Source organism: Gracilinanus agilis, chromosome 2 (assembly GCF_016433145.1).
Source record: "Gracilinanus agilis isolate LMUSP501 chromosome 2, AgileGrace, whole genome shotgun sequence".
Classification (NCBI taxonomy): domain Eukaryota; kingdom Metazoa; phylum Chordata; class Mammalia; order Didelphimorphia; family Didelphidae; genus Gracilinanus; species Gracilinanus agilis.
The window spans coordinates 432,877,308-432,889,395 of record NC_058131.1 but is presented as its reverse complement, the minus strand read 5'-3'; the positions used below and the strand labels follow the sequence as shown (position 1 = coordinate 432,889,395).

At 38.4% G+C, this 12,088-nt stretch overlaps 1 protein-coding gene across 1 annotated transcript; it reads left to right on the top strand.

Moving 5' to 3' along the window:
• Positions 1-10,893: 10,893 nt before the first annotated feature.
• On the top strand, positions 10,894-11,284 carry LOC123235720 (40S ribosomal protein S26-like). The gene has a single exon (XM_044661930.1). It carries the CDS (start codon positions 10,894-10,896, stop codon positions 11,239-11,241), a length of 348 nt encoding a protein of 115 aa, XP_044517865.1. The 3' UTR covers positions 11,242-11,284.
• The last annotated feature ends 804 nt before the right edge of the window (positions 11,285-12,088 follow it).

Sequence of the window (12,088 nt, the reverse complement as noted above, 5' to 3'; positions counted from 1 at the left end):
CTAGTTACCAAACACTGTACTAAATATTGAGAATACAAATAGAGAATAGAAGCAACATCTGTACTCCAAAGAGCTTACATTATAATTGAAGAAGATAGCACACCTAATAGAGTTCACCTACATAGCAGACAGTAAGGGCTAGGAATCTTTTGGGTGAACTTACAGGTCAGTAAGGCCCAGTGGTCCATAGTGTTACAGAAAAAATTATACACTTCAGTCAGGGACTCTCTAGGGCCATGTTGGTGAACCTATGGCATGTGTGCCAAAGGGGGCTTCTTTCCTCCTCCTCTCTACCATGCCTGATCACCCGCCTCTCTGCCCAGCAAGCAGCCCAGAGGGAACACTTCCTCCCTCCCCTGTCTGGAGTAAGGCGGGGCTGAGGGGGAGGCTCACATGAGACATGAGAGTTGCAGTTTGGATACTTGGTCTCTAAAAGGTTTGTCATCACGGTTTTAGAGCTTATTGAAATTATATGAGTGGCTATAACCATTCTACAGCCCAGGGACTTTAGGAACCTTTGACCTTCCACTAGGAATAGGTTGGAGTGAATTGAGAGCAGCAATAGCTTCTCTCCATCCAGAGTGAAGATGGAGGGTCAGGGAGAGGGAGAGGAATATGTTTATCAAGCACTTACTATGTGCCAGGCACTGTGCTAAGTGCTTTACAAGTATTACCTCATTTGATCCTTACAATAACCCTAGGAAGACAAGTAAATAATATTACTATTATTTACATTTTTATAGCTGAGAAAACTGAGGCAAAGGTTAACTGACCTGCTTAGGGTCACTCAAGTTAGTAAGTGTCTGAAGCTAGATTTGAACTCAAGTCTTCCTAACTCCATGCCCAGCATTCTTCACTGTACTTTCTACCTGGGTATATAGAGAGAAGAGGAGGAGAAGGTGTCAGTGTTCATCCAGGAAGGGAAAAAGGGAAGAGGATGTTGGCAGTGAGGTACAGAGAAGGAATTGGTATTGGTGGGATCTAGACAGAAGGCACATTGGAGTGGGGTAAAGGATGCTATAAGATTAAAAATTATATCCAATACTCTGAGTATTATATTTTATAAGAATTTTATTAATAATAACTTGAAGTAGAGGAAATAAAAATGATGAGGAGAGAGAGAGATAAACTGACTGTAGTTGGGGGGGAAGAGGAGGAGAAAAAAAATGCATTGACACATGTAGTTATTTTCGATGACACGCGGCAACATGGGGCTGCATACAGAGAAGTATGGAGCCACATGCCAAGGATGAAACATTTGCTGTAGTGTAGTGTAGACACTCTGTGCCAGAGGTCTGTAGGCCAAAATAACAGAACTCCGGCACAGAGCATCTAGTTCTGGGACTTCTGGGGCATTAGGGGACCTTTGACCTCACTTCCAGCTGGCAGAGCAGAGAGCAGCAGAATGCCACAGGAGATGCATCTCTGGGGGCCCTGTGATTGCCATTGCCAGCAACCACATAACCACAGCAACCATCATGCAATCTACTATTCTGGGGTGTCGTGGATTTCTAATTAACCATCATTACTGAGATAAGTGAGGGGGAGGCTGGGAGAGGCGAGGGCCTGTGCTATGGGTGCCTTTTCCCGCCATTAGAAATAGCAGCAACCATCTTAATTTACATAAGGAACTCCATCTTGCAGCATAGTGGACTCCATTTCACCACTATTACTGTTGTATATCCTTATTAACCCCCCCTACTTCTGCTTATTAGTCTTGCCCTTTCCTAAAATTCAGTTACATGTGCCATCTTATGGTCAGTTAGGCTAGTTAACCCCTAATTGCCTGCAGGGCTAACAGGCTATCTATAATTCTATCTTCTGTCACTGCTTCCTTGATGGAGAACACCTCCCCCCCCAAAAAAAAACCAAGGTTAAGTAAAGGAAGTGGTAGTATCAGTAGCCAACCCTTTTAAGAGACATAGACTGAGATGTATGGCATTATAGAAAAAAATGGCAGATCATTTTGTATTCTATGTACTGAAATGTTAGTAAGCAGAACGTGGAATATAAATAGACATTCTGAAACTAATCATTCCCAGCTCTTGAAAAAAGGTAGGATGAAAGAAAGGAATACATTTCCTGGCAGCTACACCTTTATAAGAGCCAATATAATTCCATCCTTAAATTTGTAAAAGGCTTTATGAATTTAACATCTTCAAGTTTGAGCATTGCTCACTCCATAGCTCATCATGGAAAAGCACTCAGTGAGGGAGAATTTATTAAAAAAACTCGCCTAAGATATATTCCAGTTCTATTTCATGGTATGCAGAATAAAGATGCAATTTAAGAGAATATCTGAGTTACCACTCAGTAGAAATATCATAAAAGACTGTGTTATTGGAAATATTGGGGTCCTTGAACTACATTTCCCAAGAGCCCACTGGCTTCCTGTCGTTATGCAATGACATAGACAGAGGGATAAAACTGAAGGGCTAGCATTTCACTTCCTCTTTGCTTCCTATGCACCATGGTCAGAGCTGGGAACAGCAGGGCTTTTGAACTGCCTAAGCTAGCATGGCACATGGCTTTATTTTTTAGTGGCTACTAATAAATCTTATTTATAATAATCAATAAAAAACCATAATTTTTTAAAGTTATCATTTATACATTAATTTTATTATTTTCATCGATGGTGACCACAAAGGGAGAGAATTATCATTTTTTCAGATAGCTTAGGTAAGATAAATTTTGCAAAGCCACATTTCTCCTGCCATGGCTTTTCACTCTCCCCCCACCCCAAGAACTCTGAGAGAACTCCAAACTCTCTCTGGAGCTGTTGGCCTGCTGCTGTTTTTTTTTTTTCTTTTTCCCATTTTCCCTGGCCACCTGATTGCTTTCCTTTGAGTGGTTTTTCTGGGAGCTCTTGGCCAAAAGGGAAAAGCCACTTTTCTTGCCTATAAGCTGCTGCTGATATAGACTGCTGCTGATAACTCCAACCTGCCGACTGTTCCTGACCTTGGTGCCGATCCAGCCTTTGCTGCCTGCCCCCGCCCAATCCCTCCCTGGGAGCAGAGCTCCTGGAGCTGCTGCTGCTGATCTCAGATCCTGGCCATTCCCTGGACCTGCTGCTGCTGCTACTGATTGGAGCTGATCTCCAGAGGCTGGAAAGTATAAACCCTTCTTTTTCATTGTGAACAGCTGAAAGTTTCCTCCCTGCTTGCCTTAGAAGCCCAGGTGTGTTTCCTTTTAGACAATAATTAGGCTTTTACCTGAGGAGAGTTTCTAAGTCTAACTCCCTGTTCACATGGCTGAGTAGCATGTGGCCCCTAGCCTTTTGCCCCAGTGGGGAAGGGAAAAGAAGGTTACTCTTCCAGACAGGAAATAAAATGACAAGCATGGCTCACTATCAGTGGATTACCTATTACAAACAGATTCCATTTGTGGGATATTTTTTCTTCCTACCATTCCTGGGTATACTGGTACCTATGATTATCTTGCCTAAGATTCAGGGGAAAAATTAATCTCCCTACCCATTCTGGCCATTTACAGTTTCTGTACCTCATCCCATTTGGGGGTCATCCACACTATGCTCAGTGCAGAATTTTCCCTCACTATGATGAAATTGAGAGCTTAGATAAAAGGAACTTGAACAGATAGAGAAGGAACTTTAAAAGAGTCTGGAGGTAAAATTTTTAAGCCTTTTCAGACTCCATTGTTTTTTTTAAAGTCTCTGTATCTTATTGTACCTTGCTGATTGTTTGCTTTACAATTTAATTTTGTTGTTTTAAGTTCATATGTTAACCTGATCAATATCTTTCTGTTACACTGAATCATTTTAAGCTGCTGTGTTTTTGGCTATCAGATAAATTTTGTTCATGATTTTATTGGACATCCCCATGACTGTACAAAAGTAAATATTGTAAAAATGAATTCAACTTACACAAACCCTTTCACAAGATCACATGTTGCCTTAACAGTTTTTTATTTCATGTTGACAGTTGCATATAACCTTTGGAGAATTTAATGAGCTAAAAATCTCAATTGATTTTTTAAAAAATATTTTTAAACCCTTAACTTCTGTGTATTAGTTCCTTGGTGGAAGAGTGGTAAGGGTAGGCAATGGGGGTCAAGTGACTTGCCCAGGGTCACAGAGCTGGGAAGTATCTGAGGCTAGATTTGAACCTAGGACCTCCCGTCTCTAGGCCTGGCTCTCAATCCACTGAGCTACCCAGCTGTCCCCTTATCTCAATTGATTTTAAGAAATTTTCAGAAGTGATTTTTAGAAAAAAGGGTCCACTAGTAGTTGAAGAGATGTGCTATGACACTATTTTATTTTATTTCCCCACTTCTGCATTTATAAAAATATAAGGATGAGAAATCTGAAGTGATTTTCATTATTTAATACTCTGCTCCATGTGAAATGGGGGGGGGGGGACATTTTGAAGACAGGTCTATTAACTTTTATAGTCCCATACCAGAGGGAGTGAGATGTCCAAGAGGCTTAATTACCCTGTAATGGATTATAGTCTCATCTGAGAGTTGTAAAAGATTTTCCCTGTGAAGGATTTTATATATATTATATATCTTCATGTTATTGTATTTTCCACCAGAAGGATCTAGACTTCTTGGTGATATTTTAGACCCAAAAAGTTTTTTCATCAACTTTGTGGTTTTTTTCCTAGGCTCTGCCACATTTTGGATGATGGCAGTAATAAATTTTGTTCAAAATATTTCAGCCAAGGTTGAAAGCTTTACTACATCTGTATAACTTCTGACAATAGTTCATAGATTTTTTTTAAACCATCAGTTCATAGATTTTTAAAAATATTACACAGCAAGTGGCTATATAGAAACTCATGTGAATCTTATATGATAGTGGGTTTGTTTGCTATTGTCATTAAGTGTGTTATTGTAATTTTGAGTAACTTTGGTACTTCTTTGAATGTGCATTATCTACTATATTAGTGTTTTTATAAATCTGCTATTTTGTGAAAATCACTTGCACTCACAGTAGTTCATGGCCAAATTTAAAAGAAACTAGATCTCATTTTTTGGGTGAGAAACCTTTCGCTAATTGTAAGCTATATGCATTTTTATTTTTAAAACATTCTTTTATTATTTTTCCCTTGCATGTGCAATACAGTATTTGAGTTTCTTTTGTGTCTCATTTTTGTACTTGAACACATTATCAATATTAATCCTTTTTGATTTTACAGTAATATAAGTTTAAGGTAAATATATATTTGTTATAATATTAATGCATACCCAAAAGCTTTAGACTATGGAAACCTGCCATTTATTGATGAATATTATGGGATTGTGATTAATGATTCTGTCTGATTCCAGGAGAAGGGAACAAAAGAGCCACTATACAGTGCAAAGAAGCACAAGGTCAAGGAGACCAACCAATACCTATGGGATTGATGAGAATCTGCACAGTGCCTAGGAGCACAAGGTCAAAAAAGACCAAACCAATCCAGGTAGGATTGATGAATTTCTACTCCAATACTAAAGGACTTGAACCTAGTGCTTGGAGTTTGGGATAGCAGGCAGTTCTGGCATATGTTAGAGGCCAGCTATCCCTGAGCCATATCCTAGTCAAGTACCAAAGGTTGGCTATCATCCTAGGTCCCCCTATCCCTGAGAGTGAAAGCAAATCAGACCAGGGAATGGCACTTACCTTTTACACAAAAATATAGTCCTTTTCTCTCTAAAAGAGTATGGCAATTTCCTGTAGTCTTGACTGCCAATGGGCAAGTGCAATATTACTGCATCTTGTCCCATGGACTTGTGGGATAGAAATCACTTTAATTGGGCCTTGATTCAAGGACCTTTTATAAGTTTATTTTTCCTTTCCTTACATTTTTGCACATAAGACTTGGACATTTTATATTTCATCCACAAATTATTTTTTCTTTTTTATTTGGATTTTTGATATTTTTGGATTTCTTTTGATAACTGACTCATACACTCCCATAACTCAACCATGTATCCTTAGCTGCTCTGGGTGTTTGTCTCTATCCTCTTCATGAGGGAATGGGTCTCCTCAGAGGGGTATGTATTATAATTTATAATGTAAAGTTTAAATTCTTTTGAGAGTAATTTCAGGATAAGAAATTTGCTACCTCCCCAAATCCAGAAAGTGAACTGTTTGGAGAAGGTACCATGAAGATACCTGTAGAGACTCTATACTGCATCAAGAAGATCCACAGTGAATTTTGGGGTGTTGTTGATTGAACTATGGGGGGGTTGAATGCATTTGTTTTGAATGTATATTCTTATGTGGAAGGGGACTGTCCCCTAATTGGCTTTTTGTCAATGCATCTAGTAATCATTGGATCATTGGTTTTGTCTTCTTTTCCTTTTATCCCCAAATTACTGTAATTTGAAAGTTAGTTATGTTTACAAGAGCCTTCAGGGAGACCAGTCTCCCTTGGCTCTCAGGGGGGAATGTGTTATTGGAAATATTGGGGTCCTTGAACTACATTTCCCATGAGCCCACTGGCTTCCTATCATTACACAATGATGTAGACAGAGGGATAAAACTGAGGGTCTTTGCTTCCTATTCACCATGGTGAGAGTTGGGAACAGTGGGGCTTTTGAACTGCCTAAGCTAGCATGGCATGTGGCTTTATTTTCTAGTGGCTATCAATAAATCTTTAAAAAATCATAATATTTTTAAAGTTATCATTTATACATTAATTTTATTTATTTCAGGAAATAATGTGACTGAACACAAACGTGCAACATCAATTAAAGAGAGACATAAGTAATCATAAATATTTTTCAATCTCTCTTGATGAAACTACTGCTGTCATGTCACATGCTTAGTTGGCCATTATTGGTCAATATTCTGATGATCTCACAATGAGAGAAGAGTTGATAAAGTTAGTATCAGGGCCAACAAGTACATCAGGAAGTGAAATATGCAAGGTTGTTATACAAACATTCTGTGACCTAAGCATTGATATCTCTAAAGTTGTATCAGTGACGACAGATGGGGCACCAAACTCGGTGGGGGTGGGGGGGAGTCGGATTTGTCAAATTGTTTATGGAAGTTATTGCACATCCAATTGTGCTTTTTCATTATATTATCCATTAGGAGGCTTAATGTGCCAAGGCAGGATTCACCTACTTAAACAACTTAGTGCCAGTTGTTACAAAAAAAGTTAATTTAATAGCTGCTCGCCCCCTTCACAAGCAAGAATTTTCTCCACTTTTACTAGAGGTTGATTCCATCTACAGTGAACTGCTGATGTACAATAATGTAAGATGGCTGAGCTGAGGCAAAGCTCTTGAGCATTTTGTGGAGTGCTTTGAAAAAATTAAGGTATTTCTTGAGGATCAGGATCTGGGAAACTTTCCTCGGCTCAATGATGATAAGTGGATCAACACCCTGATGTTTTGTACAGATCTCTCTGTTCATATTAATGAAAAGAATTTAAAATTACAAGGTTTTGGCAAAAGTATTGACGTTATGTTTGGATACATAAAAGCTTTTGAAAGTAAACTTAAAATTTTCAAGCTAAACTTGAAAACTAAAACTTATAAGTATTTTCCTGGAGAAGCAAAGTATTTTGAGAAGGCCAGTGCAGCTGTACAAAATGAAATGGAACCCTTGCATATAAAGTACCAGCATGTTTTAGACTCATTATTTGACCAGTTCAGTGAGACATTTAATCAATTTAGAAGCTTAGAACAGACCATGAAAATAATTAAGTATCCTGATGTAGTAGTCTATAGTAGTTTGGAATTAAAAGGTTTCCAATGGATGCAAATTGATGATTTGGAGATGCAACTTGCAGAATTTCAAGACAACATCTGGAATCAGGTGTTTGTCAACTTGAGGTCAAATCTTGAGAATCTGGAAAGGTGCCACTTGGAGAATCAAGAGGAGTGCCACTATGAACAGGAAATTTGGAGTGCCTGGAACTGATTACCAGACACTTTTAGTGCCCTGAAAAATATAGCAGTGGCTTTACTCGCAATTTTTCCCTCTTTGTACTTTTGTGAGATCTTATTCTCAGGGTTAAATAATATCAAAACCAACAAAAGAAACAGATTGACAGATGAAGTTAGTAGAGCTTTCTTGGGCTTGAAGTGTACAAAATACCAACCTGCAATTGAAGATTTAGTGGCTAAATGAATTTTCATTAGCCAATGAAATTCATCAATGAAAAAGTCACTAATAGGCAGGTTAGTTAAAGAATCTCCCCTCCCCCTCACTTATCTTAGTTCATGGTACCCCACAAAAGTTAAATAATATCAAGACCAATAAAAGAAGATGAACAAAGAAGTCACTAAGCAGTTAAGTTAAATAATTAGTTTTTGGTTTATTAAATACAGATATATTACAATTATACATTTTTGTTATTTAAACTATAAATATCATGAAATTATGGGTTTTTTCTTGAAATGACACACCACCCGAGTTATGCTCAGTTTTTTGGCGAATTTTGACACACCAAGCTCAAAAGGTTGCCTATCACTGGTCCAGAAGCCTAATTTGTTTCAAATGAACTATGGGATTAAAGATTCAAGATCATTGACTCTATGAGCACATGATCAGAGAGTACCTAAGACACTGATTCCTACATGGGGAGATGCCAGCATACTCTGAGAACACTGCTAGGAATAGATACTTGCTATTCTGCCAGAGTGGGGGTGAGAAAAGCCTGCCATTTGATAACTTCCTAATTTAATTATTCTTATTAACTAATTTCTACACTGAGGAGGACTTGAAAGTGCTATCAAAATGTAAATACAACAAATTTTAAAATCATACCAATAAAAAATTATTTCCCCCAATTACAAGTAAAAATAATTTTAACATCTTTTTAAAAAAATATTGAGTCTCCAATTTTCTTTCTCTTTCCTTCTCTCTCTCTCCTGCCCCTTCATAAGGATGGTAAGCAATCTGGTATAAATTTTACATGTGCAATCATGTAAAATAGTTTCCCATATTAGTCCTTTTGTGAAAGAAAAATTGAACAAAAATTGTCCGGATCCAGCCGGATACAACCGTGGGGTCCGTGAAACAGCCACCTAAGAGACCATAGGGGGAGAGAGGAGAAACCAAGCACGCAAGAAGACAAGAGAGTCTAATGGTGCAAGGCTCATTTATTGCTGGTATGGGGCAAGAATATATATGTTCAGGGTGAGGGGGCTGGCGGTCGGGATGAAGAGAGAAAGGGGCTAGTAGTTACGAGGAAGGAACGCGGAAAGGAACATGCAGTTATGTGGAAAGTCTGGAGGAGGTTTTGCAATTATGTCCCCGCCCGAGCGGGGCTCATGATCCGTATCCTTCTCCTTGAAGAGTTACTATTTTTATGTTATAGTCTTGGCTCCTAACAAAAAATGAAGAAAGTGAAATATAATATACTTTGGTCTGGATACATCAGTTCTTTCTCTTGAGGTAGACAATATTTTCCATCATGAATCTTTTGGGACTGTCTTGGATCATTGTAGTTGCTGAGAATAACTAAGTCATTCACATTGTTTATTATACAATATTGCTGTTACTGTGTTCAATGTTCTTCTGGTTCTGTTCACTTCACTTTGCATCAGTTCATATAAGTCTTTCCATGTTTTTCTGAAATACTACTGCGGATCATTTTTTATAGCACAATATTCCATTATACTCATATATAACAACTTACTCAGCTGTTCTCCAGTTGGTGCCATACTCTCACTTTACAGGTTTTTGCCACTGTAAGAACTGCTATGAGTATTTTGTACTTATAAGCCACTTCCCTTTTTGTCTTTTATTTCTTTGGAATACCATAATGATATTGCTGGGCCAAAGGGAACGTATGATTTTATAGGCCTTTGGGCATAGTTCCAAAGTGCTCTCTAAAAAGGTTGGATCAGTTTACAACTCCCCCAACAATTTGCAGTAGTGTCTCAATTTTCCCATATTCCTTCTAACTTCTGTCATTTTCCTTTTCTGTCATAATAACCTATATTCCTGGAACTCTGATGTGTGTTATTAGAAATATTTTTATTGGCTAATAATAAACCTTACAAAAACCATAATATTTTAAAAATTATCTTATATATTCATTTTATTTTTTATAGGTGCTAGAGAGTGACCATCTTTCTCCATCTTCTCAGTGAAGGGCTTCGTCTCATACTCCATTGAAAAAAATGGGGCCATGAGCTCTGTCTTCTCCCATCTTCTACTTCTCACATCAATTAGGCATCTTCCCTAACTATATCCTAATTCACTCCTGCCTCAGATGAAGAGTTGACCTTTTCCTTGCCAACACTAGTTCCTCTACTTGTATTCTCAATTCTATCTCATCCCACCTTCTGCAAATATTGTTTTTTTATCATCCTCCTTATTCCCTTATCTTCAATTCTTTTAATACTGACTTTTTTCTTTTGTCTACAAACATGCTCTTATTGTTTTCATCCTGAAAAAAATTCCCTTAATTTATTCTACAATTCCCATTTTCTCTCTCTCCTTCTCAAACTAAACACTTTGAGAAAGCCATCTACATTTAGTGCTTCCCCTTTATTCCTTTTACCTTTCCCTTCATATATAATTGGACAAGGTTGCTTCTGATGATTTTCTTCATTTCCTCCTCAGTTATTAAGAGTTTCCCTTTTTGTAATGGAAGATTTTAATTTCCTCTCTTTTAAAAAATTTAGACTGTTTATTAGTTTTTTGGAAATAAAAATTATGGCTTAGCTTTATTTACCAGTTCAAGGCCTTTTTCTTTAATTTTTTGTTAATATCTTCTATAACTTTCAAAATTTATAATTTGTTACTCAGCTAAAGTTATCTGATTTGTTGTTTTTTGAACCCCATAAATGAATGGAGAAAGGTAGTAATACTAAATGTACCTTTTGGGAACATAAAGCAATAAAAATTATATTCAATAAATGGTCTTGAAAGCATAGATTAAAAATTAATCAGAGCTTTTTTTTCGTTTTCTGGCTTACAAGATGACCAAGAAGAGGAGGAACAACGGGCGTGCCAAGAAGGGCGGCGGCCACGTGCAGCCCATCCGCTGCACCAACTGCGCCCGCTGCGTGCCCAAGGACAAGGCCATCAAGAAGTTCATAATCCGCAACATCGTGGAGGCCGCGGCCGTCAGGGACATCTCCGAGGCCAGCGTCTTCGACTCCTACGTGCTGCCCAAACTGTATGTGAAACTACATTACTGTGTGAGCTGCGCGATCCATAGCAAAGTAGTGAGAAATCGATCCCGTGAGGCAAGAAAGGATCGGACACCCCCACCCCGTTTCAGACCTGCAGGTGCTGCCCCCAGACCCCCTCCAAAGCCTATGTAAAGAGCTCTATCTGCCCATTGAGATCACTGAACCACTCAGAGGAAAATAAAATGGTTGGTTTACCTTAAAAAAAAATTAATCAGAAACTAAATAACCTAGTCATAAAGAATGAATGGATCAAGGAACAAATCATAGAAATAATCAACAATTTTGTTAAAGATAATGACAACAGATGAGCAAGAATAGAGTTGTATAGGCAGCAATTCAGTTGACATTTCTGTCCAAACAACTTTAACACCTTAAATCAAATTTTGGAGAAGATCAAATAAAAGGCTGGGGTGGGACATTTTCCTAGCCTGTAAGGATTAAATTTAGGAGTTTTGTGACTAAATAAGAGAGTTGTAAAGTAATATTGTGGTTGTTGATTTTAAAACATTATAGCTTAAGTCAAAATGACTTTTAGCAGTTTTTGTTTACAGAGAGGTAGAAAGAGTGAAAGTGTAAAATGTAGATAAAGAGACAGATTACTAACAAACCTACCAGCCCTTCTCTGGTGAAGTCTGCCTCAGCCCAGGCAGGGGCTTCCCCAAGACTGGTCTCCTGGTAATCCTCAGCCAGAAGTTCCAGTGGTGTCTTCAGCCAGAGTTTCATCTCCTCCAAAGCCAAGGCAGGATTCTCAGCCATTCATCCAGCAAGCCTACCCAAGATCCAGGGAAAAAGTCTCCTCCAGAGGCAAGGCAAGAATCTCAGCCACTCACTCCAAACACCAGGAAAGAAATGAATGTCCCAGACCATGTTGGTCTCTTTTAGTACCCCTTTTCCCACGTCACTTCCTGTCACTCCTCCTTCACAGAAACCAATTGCAGTCTTTCAATTTGCCTAGCACTGCTGGGGTTAGAGGAGGGGC